At 45.5% G+C, this 17,547-nt stretch overlaps 1 protein-coding gene across 4 annotated transcripts in view; it reads left to right on the top strand.

The window, feature by feature from the left end:
• srgap1a (SLIT-ROBO Rho GTPase activating protein 1a) overlaps nt 1-17,547 on the top strand; it is a gene marked incomplete at its 5' end in the record, with an annotated part of 93,777 nt that overhangs the window by 24,965 nt on the left and 51,265 nt on the right. For all 4 annotated transcript variants that reach the window (XM_080544830.1, XM_080544831.1, XM_080544832.1 and 1 more), the window contains 2 exons: nt 4,722-4,917; nt 14,440-14,602. In XM_080544830.1, coding sequence (XP_080400956.1) covers nt 4,722-4,917; nt 14,440-14,602 — 359 coding nt within the window. The remainder of the gene's footprint in view (nt 1-4,721; nt 4,918-14,439; nt 14,603-17,547) is intronic.

Raw genomic sequence — 17,547 nt, forward strand, 5'->3', positions numbered from 1 at the left:
CCCGGCATGCCAAAAATCAGTGGAATTCACAGATATTCAGTTCAGCCGCCCCTACTAGGGGATTAGATATCTGTGTGAAATGTATTCAGCGTTCCACCTCAGTTACTTTGGAAGGAATTCTCATTGTTTAAAATGTGTGCATGGGTTTAACACAGGTGAACTGAACAGAGTGCTTTGGAGAGAGAGTGACTGCCTGCCTGGTGGCCTTGTTATTCATCATGCTACAACATGACATAGTGTCATTTATTTCAGTGTTTGAATGGCAATATGAATGATTTAATAAGTTTTCATGTGCAGCCATGAATATAATTGTGTTACATGTTCCACTCAGTTCCATTGTGTAAATGTCACACCTGTTTCCTTCCACATTCTCAGCCACTGTTTGCCGTTAGGAGTAATTCACATTTGCAATTCTTACTCATTCATTTTTTAAACTTGTTTGAAGTCCTCGAAGCTCCTTAGGTTTCCCTAGAAAGCCCGTCGACAGTCGATAGAACACATCTGCCTTTCTGAAGGACATGGCTGGGACATTCTGACATTAAGCACGGTCCCTCCCTTTGACCTACTGTAAAGTTTAATGGTTGGTTAGATTAAAGTGACTTTAAAACACGTGACGACTTTTAGACCAATGGTACTACTTAGACACTTAGATTTAGATTTAGTAATCTAAAAATCAATTAGACCCCTATACTTTCTTTTATCTATTTTTTGGTTTCTTTTTATTTTACTACTCGATCTTTTCAGTTTGTAAAGCGTCTTTGAGTGTCTAGAAAAGCGCTATATAAGTCTAATTTATTATTATTATTATTATTATTACTATTACTATCAATAGCCTTTATTTATGTAAACCAGCTCCTTTCCCTTCTTGTTTTTTTCTTTTTTTTTTCTTTCCTAGCACCAGGGGAGCCACCCCTCCCAAATTTCGTTGTTTGGTACCTGTACTATAGCAATGACAATAAAGACCATTCATTCATTCATTCATTCATTCATTCATTCATTCATTATTCATCATTCATTCATTCATACTTAATACAGAGGTGGCTTTGCTGCCCAGCATGGTAGAGGGCAGGGGCACCCACTAATGCCACTGAGTTTGTCCCTGGGTGGGCAGCCAGCACGCACTGGATGGCTACCACTGCACTTTACTCCCTCAGCCAGCCAGCCTCAGCAACAGCAGCCTCCACCCACCTCCACGCCCCTCCTGTCCGTTTGCCTCCATGTGAAGGGTTTATTTCCCCAGGAGGTGCCAGGATGAAAGAGGCACTGCTCGCAAGGCCTTTCGGAATTGAAACAACCTCATCAAGTAGTTCTAATAGAGCCCACTTAAATCATTCATTCATCAAGATGAGGAACGTTAAAGGTTGATGAAGGGAGCCAGACTCCTGTCCTGAGTCATTCTCCTACTGCCTCTGGAACACACAAACACCACTCTCTCTCTCTCTCTCTCTCTCTCTCTCTCTCTCTCTCTCTCTGTGTCTCTCTCTCTGTCTCTCTCTCTCTCTCTGTCTCTCTCTCTCTCTCTCTCTCTCTCTCTGTCTCTCTCTCTCTCTCTCTGTCTCTGTGTCTCTCTCTCTGTCTCTCTGTCTCTCTCTCTCTCTCTCTCTCTCTCTCTCTCTCTTTCTCTCTCTCTCTCTCTCTTTCTCTCTCTCTCTCTCTCTCAGACAGTGACTAGACTGGAGCTGCTTTAATTGAGTCAGCACTTAATTGATCAATGATTAGCTGGACATGGTGAGTTATTGATGGGTGTCCAATACACTTTGGGGGATCCTGGAGAGTTTGAAAAGGACCTCTGTTGCCCTTTTTTTAGCCTCTTAGCTAAATGAATCCCCTGTCTATATCTTTTGACAGAGTTTGATAGCAGCGTATTTCATTAACTGATTTGTCCTGATGCACCACGTCGTGTTCACCCCTTGAAGTCCAGTGCTTGATCTTTGCCTGAACTGGCTAGGTGAGATGTGTGTTGTTGTGGTGTTATCAGCAATGCCTGTGTGTCAATGCATTAGTTTCATGCTGGCTGACCACTAAATCCAGACTCTCCAGAGACTTAGCTCTGACTTTTTCCAAATGAATGATATATAGCCATGGATTCTTGAAGAATGTAACTTATGAAGGCCTCATGAGCTTAGTTCCATTCCATTGTCTTACCTGATGAGAACCCAAAATATAGGCTTGTTGACTCCATTGTTTATAAACAATATAACTAAACAAACACTGTATAGTTTCAGAACATAGAACTATAATTTTGGTCAGGATGGTCAGTGCTTACATCCGTCAGTGAGTTGGAGAGTGGTTCCACTTCTCCAGCCCTATCCCCCAGCTGTTTACCAAAAAGATGGCGGAGTGACCGCTTTGTTCGTTGTTGTTGTTTGAATTCCAATTTGCCCATTTTTCCAAAGGGGAATCATATCCACACCACAGTGACACATGCAACACTGTATCACACCCAACCTCTGGCTCCAGCCATGATTTAATGATCACATGGTGTTTATATGAAACACACGTTATGAAACAGGCATGTGTAGAGATGAGAAGATGCTCACCACACACACACGCACACACGCACACACACACACACACACACACACACACACACACACACACACACACACACACACACACACACACACACACACACACAGGGGTGACTACATATACCATGTCTTAGTTCCCATTTCTATGTGGTTGCGTGACTAAGCCCACGGTTCCAGTGTGATACTCTTGGCCAGAGTTGCTGTCTTAGATCAGGTTCACACAGTGTTGGTGAGAGATTTATTTAGGCTTAAGTCTTCCTAGCGATAAATTAAAAGTGCCGTCTCATCCTAACATTAATTTGAATACTTGTTTACTTCATATGTACTGGAAACGTCCCTTTCTCACCTTCAAAAAGCTTTGACAGCTACGCAGCCTGGAGGCCTAGAGGTTATTCTTAGGTTATCTTAGGTTATCTTAGGTTAGCCTAGGTTAGCCTAGGTTATCTAACCTGAAACCTGTGATTCTGACATCAGTCCTCACAGTTTCCAACAGGCCAAATGTTTTTGCCTTTCTCTCTCTCTCCTCTATTTGAGCCATTCTGCGTCCTCTATTGGCGTTTAACATGGCTCTAACTCACCTCATTAATCTGTATCCTCTCATGTACCTTCCCATTATGATAAATATACATTATTATACATAGCCTGCGTCTCACGGAACGTGTTCAGGCAACATGCTATGTGTGTGTGTGTGTGTGGGGGGGGGGGGGGTCGTGTGTGTGTGGAAGACAGGGCTATTGCTGTACGCACAGTAGAGAATGTACATTGAATAAGAGGCATTGTCTATGACAGGTGAGATATCTCATGACTGAAGACCCTACATCTCCTCAGGCTACATTCTTGATTGTCCCTCCTAAAGAGCTCCTCCTCCCCACTACGCCCCGGTACATTTTCTTCACTGTAAAAAAAGAAAAGAAAAGAAAAAAGAAGTAATTCTTCCTTCTTCTAGCATTGATTGCCAATGGCCCCTGGTCCTAGCATAGATGTGTTTTGTTTTCTTACGATAACTGATGTATAGATGATTCACTTCCTTAGACAGTCGCTTTGGATAAAGGCGTCTGCTAAATGTCTAAAATGTTAATGTAAAATGGAGAAAACAGGGTAATTCTGCTCCACATACAACCTGCTTAAGTGAAGCCCCATGTCCCCTCCTTTATACACACACACACACACACACACACACACACACACACACACACACACACACACACACACGCTTGTTGGTGGATGTGGTGTTGTGTGCCGTGTCTCCGGGCTGCTGCTCCATGCAGAGTATCTGTCTGGATGTGATTAGAATCAGGACCCATTCATCCTGGAGTTGTGTTCAGCTTTAATGAAACACCTGAGACCAGCACTCCCTGCTCTCTCTCTCTCTCCCCCCCTCTCTCTCTCTCTCTCTCCCTCCCAAACACCTGCAGAGACCATTAGTGCTTTCAGATGATCACTCACATCATACTGTACACAACCTTATTCGATAACAATCATCCTTTGTTCTCTCTCTCTCTCTCTCTCTCTCTCTCTCTCTCTCTCTCTCTCTCTCTCTCTCTCTCTCTCTCTCTCTCTCCCAAACACCTGCAGAGACCATTAGTGCTTCGAGATGATCACTCACCTCGTACTGTACAAGCCTCTTCTATAACAATCAGCCTTTGTTATGTGGACACGTAACTGTAGACACGTGTTGTGGCTCTCACCTGGCTGGGCCTTGTCCCGTGTTCCAGCCTGCTAGTGTATAGTTCTGTTCTCAGAGATGGATGTACAGTACTGTGTGTGTGTGCCAGGGTTCCCACGCTGGTCTTAAAACCCCACAACGTCTAAAAAAAGGTCTCAGATTTCAGTTATTCAGTCCGACCACATCGATTTACGCGGAAATTAATCAAGCTGGAACCAAAGAAATGCCAATTCGCGTCCTTTTTTGTCTGTATGGCAGTTAAATCCCTAATTTCATCACCTCGAGGATGACAAAAAGCTATCATTTGGTGTCGCGAACGGGTCTAAAATTATACCCAAAGAGGTCTTAAAAAGGTCTTAAATTTGACGTGTTGAAACTTGTAGGAACCCTGGTGTGCGTACATGTGTGAGGCAACTCTGCTGATGCCTTGATGTCCTGTATTAAGATATACCTCTGACCTGTCTCTTTTGTGTGGTGATGAACACACCCCTGACCTGTGTGTGTGTGTGTGTGTCTATTCTCAGAGATCCGGGCCCAGCTGGTGGAGCAGCAGAAATGCCTGGACCAGCAGACAGAAGTGAGGGTCCAGCTCCTCCAGGACCTGCAGGACTTCTTCCGCAAGAAGTCCGAAATCGAGCTGGAGTATTCCCGAAACCTGGAGAAACTGGCTGAGCGCTTCATGGCGAAGACACGGAGCACCAAGGATCACCAACAGTACAAGTAAGGAGTCTGTCTAAGGTCCTTCTGTCTGTGTGTCTATGACTTTGACTTTGTTTGAGTCTGGTTTGTATGTCTCTGTCTGGGTCTCTGGGTTTTATGTGTAATTGTCTCTATCGGGGTCTATGTATTTCTTTTGATTTTGTTTGCACAAGAAAAGTCACTGCTTGCAATTCACTGTCTGACTCTCTTGGAAATATGTGCCTCTCTCTCTGCCACAGTCATCTGTGAATGTCATTTGTATTAACACATGTTGCATCATGGGAAGTTGAATCAAATTTGATTACTATACAATGTTGATGAGGTATATCAATCTGGGGAAACAGATTCAAGTTTGATAGCAATGTTAATAAAATCTATCAATCTGGCGTCTATATTTAGAGTGAGTCCAAAGACGGGAAGAGCAGCACCACTCAATGATATCATTTCCCCATTTATTTCTCATTATTAAATCGCACCTTCAGAAATGTTATTGTCATGTCAGAATGCTCATTTCCGTTCCCTCCAGGCAGATGAAATCAATTCAGATGGATTGGGTTTTTCTTTCCTGGTGTACATTTAAAATGTATGTGTTCCCGATATGAATAGATGAACATTAATTATTGAAATGCAATATCCTATGAAGGCAGGCATTACGACAGGGGCTCAAGCGATATGGCAATACATCCACATTCCTACTTATCCCCTCTTCATCCCAGTCCTGCACTGTGTTCCTTTGTTCCTTTTGTAGCTTCTCTGGGTAACTGGGGAAGACTTCTGTACATTTCTAGAATGTTCCCCCAATCTTGCCTCACAACTGTCATCAACGTGCAGCAGGTTGTACGTATTTCAAGAATGGGGATTGTGGGAGTTGAGAGTTATCCAATGAGGGAACTTGTACCTCCCACAATGCTTGTAGATGATGTTAAAGCTGTGGAGAAAAGGACAGTGGCCTCATGCCAGTTGTCATTCGCTGATGATTAGCAGGTAGATCCATATCCATAAGATATGGGCTAATGGGAATGACTACATTCGGGCGTCTTACCTGTCACTTGGTTGGCATAGGTTGGGCTGCATCTCAATTCATACTCTCATTTCCTTGTTCGCTACTACCTGTATAGAACAATCTATATAGAGTATTTTATCGGATAGGCTATGTTTGTGCATTATAGTGAGTGAATTTACTCACTCACTACATCCAGAGTGGTATATTACTATGGCCGTGTTCGTAAATTCGCCAGAGCGCACACTGGGTTCAAGTTATTTGTTTGGACAAGAGGCAGTCACATGGACACTCCGACGCTCCGAGTGAATTTACAAACGCGACCAATATATTCTATTGTACCACTTTGACTATATCTGTATATGGTGGCTATGGTTACAGTTATTCAGGCTAGCAAGTTAATTAGCCAGCACGTTAGAACAAGAATAAACATATTTTTCCAAGCTGAACCTACCTACTGAAGTTTTTCAGATACAATGTGGAAATATTCAACTTTTCAGCACACAGCCGCCATATTCGTTTGGGAAAAATCAGATGGGGAGTACAATGCATTGTGGGGTTTATCTCTGCCACTTAGCAGACAAGTGTACGAGCTACGAGCACTACATTGTGCGGTGGATTGTGGAATACTGTATGCAGTGGACTCTGGGGGTACATTTTCTTTTTGAGATTTCGGACGTCCCTACAAAATGCCTGACATCTGGATATGACATATAGGCGGGTGATTCTGAACCCAGCCAGGCATTGTCTTAAGACAAGACCCAAAATGGCATACGTTGAAAGAAAAGATCCATATCAAATGAATGATCCTAAATCAAACTGTATGAGATGAACACGCTGCCTCTGCCAACTCTCCATCTTTATGTGGCGCAGCACACACTGACGCCATGGAGCCTGTATAGAATGTTGACACCCAGTTAATGGTGCTGTACTTGGGTTTCATTACGCCGTAGGACTAGGAGCCTGCGTATGGAAAAGGCAGACATTAGCATATTGTTTGAACTTTCGGTGGGAATGAAAATAAAACTATTTTATATATACATATATAGTATACATACAGTATATATATATTTTTTTTCTTCTTTTTATATAAGAAAACTAAATAAAAAATAAAGTCTTCCTATGGTGTCTGCAATAGGCCCTGCTCTGCCTGAAATCCTAATGGCTCTAGCAGGTGTGTGTGTGTGTGTGTGTGTGTGTGTGTGTGTGTGTGTGTGTGTGTGTGTGTGTGTGTGTGTCTGCGTGCAGGAGACTCGCTGTGGTTTTCATCGCATGATATAGAGTGCAGTCAGTTCATTCACAGGGTAAACATTTGTTAAGCACTGAGGAGGAGCATATTTCTGAGCTGTGTAAATGCGAGACGTTTGAATAACAGTGAATACCCTGCTGCCGTGGGTTTCAACCATGTGGCCCATATTTCTGTATTTGTATAAACAACGCGAACGCACAGAGGGCTTCTGTATTCACGACATTCTTGAGATTGTTTTCATTGGATTGACTTGTGTGGATAGAAAAAGTTCACTTCCACTCTGACTCTGAGCTAGCTGTTAGCTAGAAGACTAGTGCCTAGCTTGGCCTTACTGGCTGTGTGGAATAAAATGAATTAGCATTAAAATGAGAGATTAAAACTCAAGGTCAATAGCCATAATTAGTCCGCACTGGAAAGCAGTGAATACTGGCTGCATGGTAGGGCTGGCTGCACAATATCCACTTCGCAAGAGGGCTGCAATATCGGCATGTCTTTGACAATAAAATCAAAACTCATGGACACGGTACATTATGTAACAAAAACAGCAATAATCTTAAATGTTTTTTAAGATTTATTTAATATTCATACATTACCTATATGCTATTTATAACTTATTTTTAAAAACTTTTTTACTTGTACTTATATTTACACACCTATGCTCAGACTGAAAGAAATAGGTTATGGTGGCTATCAACGTAACAAAAGCCTAAAAATAAAATCCTAAACTGTTTCTAAAAGACACCAACACCAAGTCAATAATACTGCAACGAAATGTCCCACACAAATATAATTCCCTCTAAATATAAACTGGATGCTTTAAGTCCCCATGTCCTCGTTTTGTTCTCCGCTTGAGATACGCTCTCATCTCCTGACTCTCTTGTCAGAGTCACTTTGGGGCTCTTTTTCACTAGGAATGGGAGAGTGGAGAGTCTGGAGACCCGGTAGAGCAAGGCTGGACGGGAGGGGAGTAAACCCAAAGGGCTGGGCACTAGCAGGGGGACTCAAGGTCCTGTGCTCTGGAAACTCCCAGGGACTGACCAGGCACTCACGGCTCCCCTGTCTAGATTCCCCCAGAGACACGTCCCCAGCTGAGGAAGAAATAAATACATTCACATGAACAATTTACCAGAAATGACAACAACATTACAAATTAAAGTTTTTTTTTAACTTTATTAAACATTTATCAAAAAGAGCCCTTACCTGAGGAGTAGCCAGAGTCCATGTCCCTCTGGAACAGCTCCTTGTCACTGGTGATGGGGAAGTCACAGCTGGACTACAGCAGCGGGGACTTCCAGGAGGGCTGTTTTTACAGGAGACTCCCAGGGACTGAACAGTGTCCCAGGGCTCCGCAATCTAGGTCTGCTCCAGACCGTGGATGAAACAGGACAGGGTGTTGAGATTCTTACCTGAGTTGTTGATGTCAGTCACTTATCCAGCTGCTCTGAACCGAGAAGAAGAGGTCTGAGAGAGCAAGTTCAGAGAATCGGGATTGAATGCGGGTGATCTCAGAATGGCTTCTTTCTTTTACACAGCTCCCTGATCTTGGCCCAGCAGGAGAGAAGCCCCAATCTGTGGACCAAACAGGACAAGCATTGAGATGGTCAACATATATAAACAACTTGCTGAAACAACAAAATAGTTGTAAAGATTAGTAAGCAGAAAATAAGGTTTCACTCGCACCTGAGAAGTACAGCTGCACAACTACGCGATGTTGCAATGAACACGTGTATATAGCTGTATTGCAAGAGGCTTTGACACTCACTCAATAAAACCAAAACACCTTTTTCCTGTCAAATTCAAGGGGCGCTTAGGTGGCGTAGCGGACTAAGCGTTGACCACGTAACCGCAGGGTTCCCGGTTCGATTCCGGCCGCGGACATATCCTGCATGTCATCCCTTTTCTCTCTCTCACCCATCCTTCCTGTCAAATCTCTACTGACTCTTATCACAATAAAAAGAAAAATATGAGTGGGACTGCCCCACTCAGAAAAAAAAGAATTAAAATTCAAATTAGATTGGTTATCATATTCAGATACTGTTCTTAACTTTGACACTTGTTTTCAACCCTATCCAGCGGAAATAATAAGTGTTCACTCAAGTGTTTGGTTTATCGCAACTCATATCCTTATGGTAATATCTAGCAAAAGTATCCCAATATGATATATTCACTGATTACAGTCTTTAAAAACGATGAGACGGTGAGCCAAGTATATTCATGACATTTTATTTTAAATGTCCAAATTACTCAAATGTCACCAGAGAAGATCCACTCCTGAAAGTCTGCAGCTTTCTCCTCCAAATGCCGTCCGGCGCCTGTTTCTTCCTGTCATGGCCTGAGAGAAGTCAGTCTGCTTTAGGACACGTCTCAGCGTCCAGCACCAGAAGTGGACAATCAGCCATATATTTCCTTTCCTCTCAGGCTTCCTTCAGGAGTGAGAGATATAGTGACTGTGTGTCAGGAAGTACACTGTTTGTGCTACCTTATGGGATTGTTGCTAGACCCCAGTGTTGGCCCAGAATCAATCTTGCTGGTACAAAGAAGCGTGGCCTAGCTGGGGGTGGGGGGGTGCTGTTTGTACGCCTCCACAGTGCTCACTGTGATGGATTAAAGCCGGTATGAGGTATCAGCAGGAGGTAGTGGAAGTGGTAGTGTACCCAGGACAACACAGGAGCTACTCTGTATGGTAATCACAGCCGACGGCTATGATCACACAGCTCTGTAGGTTTTTGGGACACATCCATGACGTTAAGCTCTCGCTCGCACATCCAGGCCGACAGAAACACGTCTGAATCACTCGATAAGCACAATGTTTATGACCGAGTCGAGATGTTCCCTTCCACTCGCCCTCCTCTAGCTTACAGCGCTCTGCGCATGAATCGTCGTTCCGAGTATTCAGAGTAGAGATGTTGTATAGCCTGTAGTCTGAATGTTTACATTTATTTTAAGCATCACCATTATGGGGCCAGACCTCCATACATCTCCATAGACATTTAACTGTCTACCTAGATAGTCGTCTCCTTACCACAGATCACGCTCTGCAGCATGTGCTGAGATGACAGCAATATCTGGTGGCGCCCTTTATTAATGACGCTCCGAGATAGGCAAATGGTTTTCCACGTGACGCTTATTATGGGTTGTTCATTAAATGCTGTTGATGAAAACGTCATTATATTTAATGAAATCTGACGATTATTTCATGGGCCTGATATACACGATACGATATGCACTTGGAAGTGCTCTTGCAGTAGGTCGTTTAGAACCAAGGGGCTAAGCCCGTCTCTCCCCTAACACTGACCAGGATTTCACTATGTGGGCAGTCTCCTGGTTGCTCCCCTCCAGAGCAGACAGACACCCCGAGCAGACAGACAGACAGACAGAGCAGACAGACACCCAGAGCAGACAGACACCCAGTGAGCACGCAAACGCAGGCTACCGCTGGGTCAGCAGCTCCTTTTGTCCACGGGGCTTCTCTTCCTCCCACAATGCACCGGGAGGAGTGGTCGGAGTGGGGAGTGCCAGTCAGTCCAGTCAGTGCTGCTGCTGCACCATGGCTGTTTGCAGAACCAACACACACACACACATTATGCAGTGTTTGTTTAGGGAGGGACAAAGAGACGGAGGGAGAGGGATAATTGAATTATTTATATAGCCGAAGCCACCCCAGGGAGAGACTTGTATAGACCAGACGATTTTTTTTTTCCTTGAATAAAAGCCTCCGATGAAAACACTTCCTTTTTCGGTCTCTCGGGATTCAAATGACCTTTTCTGTCATAGCGTATTGTGATTCCCCAAATAGGACATGTTTTCAGTGTGATTGTAGCTGCCATGCTACATTCTATTTGTTTATACTACTGTACATTTAAAATTATTTGGGGGTCATAAATATTCCGGTATACCGCCCTGCTGTAACACTACTAGTTGGAGAAGCCTCTTTCTAATTAGTCTACATTCGCAAAGCGATCAGAATCAATACATTCCCCCTTCATTACAATATTTGCAGAGATACTTAAGGTCTGTTTGTTTTGTGTGGTATTTCGGTGGTCCATCGACTTCTGTTCCGGTAAAACGTTGCGGCCAAATGTCTGTAGTAATTGTAAATCTTTTACAATTAGTTTGATAGGAGGAGACAGGTCATGGCCTCCGCTGCTGAGAAGGGCCACATCATATTGAAAACGTAATGATCAGTGCTTGCCAGTACTGTACGAACCTTCAGATTTCTATTGACCTAATGACATTTAATTGAGTTAACTTGAACAAGAGCAGCTGGGAGAAGTTGTCTGGTCTGTACTACCATCGACATTTGACACACACTCACGCACGTGCACACACACACACACACACACACACACACACACACACACACACACACACACACCAAGTTATTGAGTTAGAGAGAGAGAGAGAGAGAGACTTATTAACTCTCTCTCTCTCACTACCTGTGTTGTCCTACCAGCTATCTGACCTAATTCCTGACCTGTGGCAGGGAAACGATGACATTGAGAGAGTTTCCTGCCATTATCTAGGATAGCAGACTCCCAGAGGTCACTGTGCTGCCATGGCCAGGGTCCTCTCCCCCCCCCCCCCCCCCCCCCTTCCCTTCCTCCCTCCGTGACCACTTTTGATACAGCAGGTCGCCTCATTAGCCAGCACACAGTCCACTGTAAAGACCGTTTGATTTATCGTAGGCTTGTGTACATTTAATGGCTTCCCCTAGTGTTCCCCTAAAGCTCTGTGTTTTAACGACACTGTTTAGTCAATGGCTTTTCCTCTATCTGCCTATCTGCTCTGACTTTTGAAGAGTTTAGAGTTTTTCCGTCCCCGTTCCTCATTGTTTTTTAATGTGTTCGGACACGGAGGGCATTTGTGAAAAGAGCCCAGTGGTTTACTCTCTGCTCAGCCTTTTCTCAGCCCTGTGTTCATGCATAAGTCAGCCGTGGCGTGTTGTGTTGTGTTCTGGTGAATCGGGTCGGGAGATTCATTCACAGACCCGGGGCCTGCTGGGCTATGTGTGCTGAGGCGAGGCAGAGTGGGTCACACACACACACACACACACACACACACACACGCACACACACACTGGAAGGCACAGTTATCTAACCCCTCTGTCACAGCTGATATCCCATGCCCAACCTCATTACAGCAGCGACCTGCCACTCACACACTGGAAAACCCTCCGACTGTCACACACGCACATGCACGCACACACGCACGCACGCACACACGCACACGCAGCATGCAGGGACAGAGAACAAATTAAAGCATTGCACGGATGCATAATGTAAAAAGGATTTAGTAATTGCAGTCTGACGGAGAGTATGTGCGTGAGTATGGTGCTGTCCCCAGCATCACAACCATAACTCTCTGATAGAACAAAAAAAACTTTCTGCCCTTGCTATGGCCTGTACATGTTGCGCTGGTGCGTCATTCCACTTTTAGCTAAATTGGATTGTTCATTTTCTTACACGGCCTTTTGAAAAATGACTGTATGTGGGTTTGGGGATGTTTTTCATTTCATAGTTGCCTGGGCTGTATTCTGTCACATGCAGTTTGTTTCCTTTTTTTTGTTTTTTTTTTAAATGTCCCAGAGAGTTCACAAAAGAGAGAGACTAAATGTTTCAGCTGGGCTGGGATAGTTTGTCCGTCATTCATTAAAAGACAGAAAGCGGAAAGTCCGGCAGCTATCCGGGTCGCGCGGTTCAGGGCTGGGCGACGGGTCGTCATCCTGGTACAGGGTGTCACCTGCTCTGTTGACAAGTGCTGCGTGGGTCTGCTCAGTGACCTTCAGCGGGGAGGACTTCCAGAGGAGAGCAGAGAGCTTCCATATGGTTCCTGGCTGCCGTGGGGGCCGACCCAGACCCTGGCCCTGGCCCTGGCCCTCTTCCTCCCTCTGCTCCCCGCCAGCAGGAATGGTTTAGATTAAACTGAGAGGATGTCAGCCTGCAGGCCTGTGCTTATGCAGAGCCACGTCCCTCTCTCTCTCTCTCTCTCGCTCTCTCTCGCTCTCTCTCTCTCTCTCTCTCTCTCTCTCTCTCTCTCTCTCTCCCCCTCCCCCCCCCGTCTCTTTCAGGCCTGGACAATGTCCTTTAGTATGAAGGCAAGGCTTACAAAAAGCGCGCTCTCTGTCTCACACACACACACACACACAAACGTTTGGTGTGTATAGTCAAAAGAAAAGAAGAAATGCTTCACTTTCCCATTACTTACCCAGGGCACTTTATTTACTGAAAATTCAAAAAAATTACTGTGTTGTGTTTACCAGCTCAGCGGTCTATACAGCATGTATGTTATACAATACATTATTGATATAACTCAGGGAACAGCCAACCCCCCCCCCCCCCCCCCACACCCACCCAAAAATAAATAAATTAATTTATTGCGATTATCGGCTCTATTGATTTTTTTTGCACAGCCTTAATACACAGAGTGCTCGAAACGCGAGCGTGTACAATATATAGGGCACTTATCATCAAGGGAGGCCTGTGAAGCATCGCACTAATACTTTTGTGACGGGCCCTGATCCACTTTGCAGAGTCTTTAAACATCCTGCTATCGCTAGGTGAGGGGAGCAGGGCAGGTAGAGCTGTCATCTCACTGAGGCCTTGATCTCACAGCCCAGATGGCAGAGGCAGCCTGCAGAGAGCCAGGGTCTCAGTGGGAATGTTTGGGGTGATAGGTCTCTCTCTCTCTCCCTGTCTCACACTCTCTGTCTCACACTCTCTGTCTCCCTGTCTCACACTCTGTCTCACACTCTCTGTCTCCCTGTCTCACACTCTGTCTCACACTCTCTGTCTCCCTGTCTCACTCTCTCTGTCTCCCTGTCTCACTCTCTCTGTCTCCCTGTCTCACACTCTCTGTCTCCCTGTCTCACACTCTCTGTCTCCCTGTCTCACACTCTCCGTCTCCCTGTCTCACTCTCTCCGTCTCCCTGTCTCACTCTCTCTGTCTCCCTGTCTCAAACTCTCCGTCTCCCAGCCTCTTTCTCCCTGTCTCTCTGTCTGTATCCAGTTCTGTCTGTCAGTCATCCGGTCTCTCTCTCTCTCTCTTTCGTTCTCTTTCCTTGTCTCTCCGTCTCCCCATTCCTCTCTTTCTCTCAGCAGTGATTGATAGAACAAACGCTTTTCCTCAACTGTTGTTTACACGGTTTCACAATGCACCGCTGTTGTTCTACAAGGCGGCTGTCTGTTTGTCTTGTTTCTCGCCGTCCGTCTGTCTGTCTCTTTGTCTCTCTGTCTGTTTTTCCTCAGCATTGAGTGAACATAAAGATGTTGTTGTCTTTGCCCCCCTTCGCCCGCAGGAAAGACCAGAACCTGCTGTCTCCCGTCAACTGCTGGTACCTGCTGCTGAACCAGGTGAGGAGGGAGAGCAAGGACCACGCCACCCTGAGCGACATCTACCTGAACAACGTCATCATGCGCTTCATGCAGATCAGCGAGGACTCCACCCGTCTGCTCAAGAAGGTAAGCGCCGCTCTTGAATTTCGATTTCGCCACTGTGTAGCTTATATGTAACGCCGATTGTTTTGATCGTCTTCATGTATTCGTGACATAATTTGTAATCTCACGTAGGTGTGTCCTCACAGGTGTTACCTATTCAATCTAGCACTACCTGTCTATTTTAATGGCTGACATGCACTATGTTGTTTGTAAGCCTCGACAAAGGCTACGGCCGAAACCGTTGTCAATTAAAATACACTGTTGCATCAGGGACTAGAGTGTGCGGCTTCTACTTTGTTCTAAAGCACCGCTCTGCCCCCATGCCCTGCCCTTCTGACGTTCCCCTATCTGAGGTCACAGGGGTCACATTTATTGGGGTTGAGTCCCTAATCGTTAGGATTAGGATTTGGGGCGGGGGGGGCGGGGGGGGGTTTAAGGGTAATCTGATCCTAGATGTGTGTTTTTTGGAACCTTTCTCTCTGGGTTTCGAAGTATACTGTCGGTCATCTTACAGCCTCTGTTAACTGTTAGACCCTGCACTGGACCCAGAGAGAGGTCTTTCTGTAGGACGAGATCAGATGTGATGTGTGAGCTGTGTATTCCGGGGGTTGTGTTTGATCACGCAACGCTCTGCCGCTGGGAGGGTTGTGGGTTTTGATCTCTTCCCATCTGAAGCCTCTGTGGCCTCTGACTGAAACCCCGCCGTCGCCGCCACCGCCTGTGTCACCGTGGCCACGAAGGCTACGACTACAAACCGGGTCTCTGTCAGTGCTGGGGGGCCGCTTGGTGTCTTTTAGATCTAGCAGCTCGATTGGAGATCGTTAAAGAAAGCGGTGTATTTTAGTTCATGTCCTCTAGAAGTCATTAACTTCTCTCGATGACGCGGCTTTCATCTGGTCGTACAGAGGAGGGGTCTGAAACCCTGGAACCACACAAACAGGAAGTCGGAACAGTAATTTTTTGGTTAGAGGGTCCTGGTTTACTAATGGGCCAGATGGGAAGCAGAGGGACTTTACAGACCCCCCACCCGCTCCCACCCCCGACTCACCCCGACACTGATGTTTATAATGATAGACTACTCTTCTAAATGTTTGTTTTTCTAGAGGGCAATCAAGACATTTCTGTGTATGAATTCATCAAAAGTATTGAACTCATTATGTCAATGTGACATAGCCTACATGATGTCTTTTTAATACAGTCTTGATGAGAGAAAATGGAAATGTATAAAACTTTGTCCATTAGTGTCCGTAATACATCAAACGATGCATTACAGCATTCCACACAAAAAAAGAAGAAAAAAAGCATCCGTATTGTTTCAGCAATTACAGTTGAGGTTTAGCCTTGGAACAGGCTTGCACAGTCCTCAGCAATTGTGTGTGTGTGTGTGTGTGTGTGCGTGTGTGCGTGTGCGTGTGCGTGTGTGTGTGTGTGTGCGTGTGCGTGTGTGTGCACGTGCGCGTGTGCGTGTACGCTTCTCTCTCCCCTCCAGTACCAGTGATGTTCCGTAGGGACAAACGACACCCTCCTGCAGTCTTTCACAAGGGACCTAAGACACCCCTGCCCTCTCATTAGCGCATCCCTGCTCCTTTGATCTGTGTCGAACTTCAGTAATATGGGACACAAACAACAGGGACTCCCCCTCCCCCTCCCCCCCCCAGCCCAGTTACGACAGGTCCCTCTCAGGTTATTGGAGGAGGCAGCTGCTGTTTTGTCATCCTGCTTCAAAGACCTATGTTTTTGTTTTCCCCGTGTTCCTGTCTACAAACTATGAAGTGGAATGTTGGAGTTATTTGTCCTCTTAACTGACTGACTTTTGCAAATGGACTCCTGTTATTATTCTAGCCTTTGGCTTTTTGGTTATCTACTACAGCACTGTGGATAATTGTTTGGAACCAATGTTATGGTTGAGAGTCTTAGGTTTTAACTTTGTCATAAAACGTCACAGCAGCCTTGAATTGAACTGTCACCTTTGTTCGAATGTGACAGTACTTCCGAAAGACTTCCTAGTTGTGGGACGTCTTTCACGGCGGGACAGATCTTATCACATGTGTTTTTAGTTTTCATCATTTATACAAACTCGCTCTTTGTATTTTTACTCGGCCCTGTTTTATTTCCGGAAGTCGCATTCTGCAGAGCTGCCACGAATGAGGCGTAGGGGTTAACGTTAGCGTAATGTAGTTAGCATAGTACTTCAGTCGCGCGTTCCTTGCAGTGGTAACAACAACACAGGGAAATAGAAGCAGGTATACACACACAGTCAATTGGTCTTGGCTCCGGATCAAGCAGAGTGCAAATGTTTTTAGCACTTCATTGGGATTATAGCTTCACAATTTACTGCCGTGTTTCACAGAGTTCATTACTACCTCCATGGGCTACTGTAGGGCGCTGTACACCACCCCCCCATGTGATTTGTGTAGGGCTCTCGCTAGAGTCCTTTAGCGTCGTCTTCTGGAACAGTCTAAAGCCCTAGTGCATTACTACACATGGGGCCCCTGGGTATCCACTACCCCTCCCCCCTCCCCCCCCCACCACCTCCAGGGGACTGATTGATGTTTGAGGCAACATGAAACCCGTCGCTCTCCCCCCCCCCCCCCCCCTCGGTGGGTTCCTCTCTCGCCCTATTTCATCTCTGTGATGTGGTTAAAGCGCCCAGATGTTTTACATAACAGAGGGAAAAGCCCACATTTGTGGGATTTGTCTAATAAATGAGCAGCGTTGGAAACCCCCAATCCACATTCCCCTCAAATAAGAGGGGGCAAGGCCAGTAAATTAAACCCTAACATTGGCAGGCCTGCAGTATGCCAAATCCACAGACCAGATAACCGATTGAAGCTCGAAGGCTGATTTTCTTACTACTGTACTATGACTGATCGTTGCGAAGTATGTTTTGGATTCTCTGGGGAATCAGTTTTGGATTGGCTGTGGTGGTGGTTTCCTCGCGAAGGCCTTGCCCAGGTCACCTGACTGTC

This window comes from Nansenia antarctica (assembly GCF_963989245.1).
Source record: "Nansenia antarctica genome assembly, chromosome: 14".
NCBI lineage: Eukaryota > Metazoa > Chordata > Actinopteri > Argentiniformes > Microstomatidae > Nansenia > Nansenia antarctica.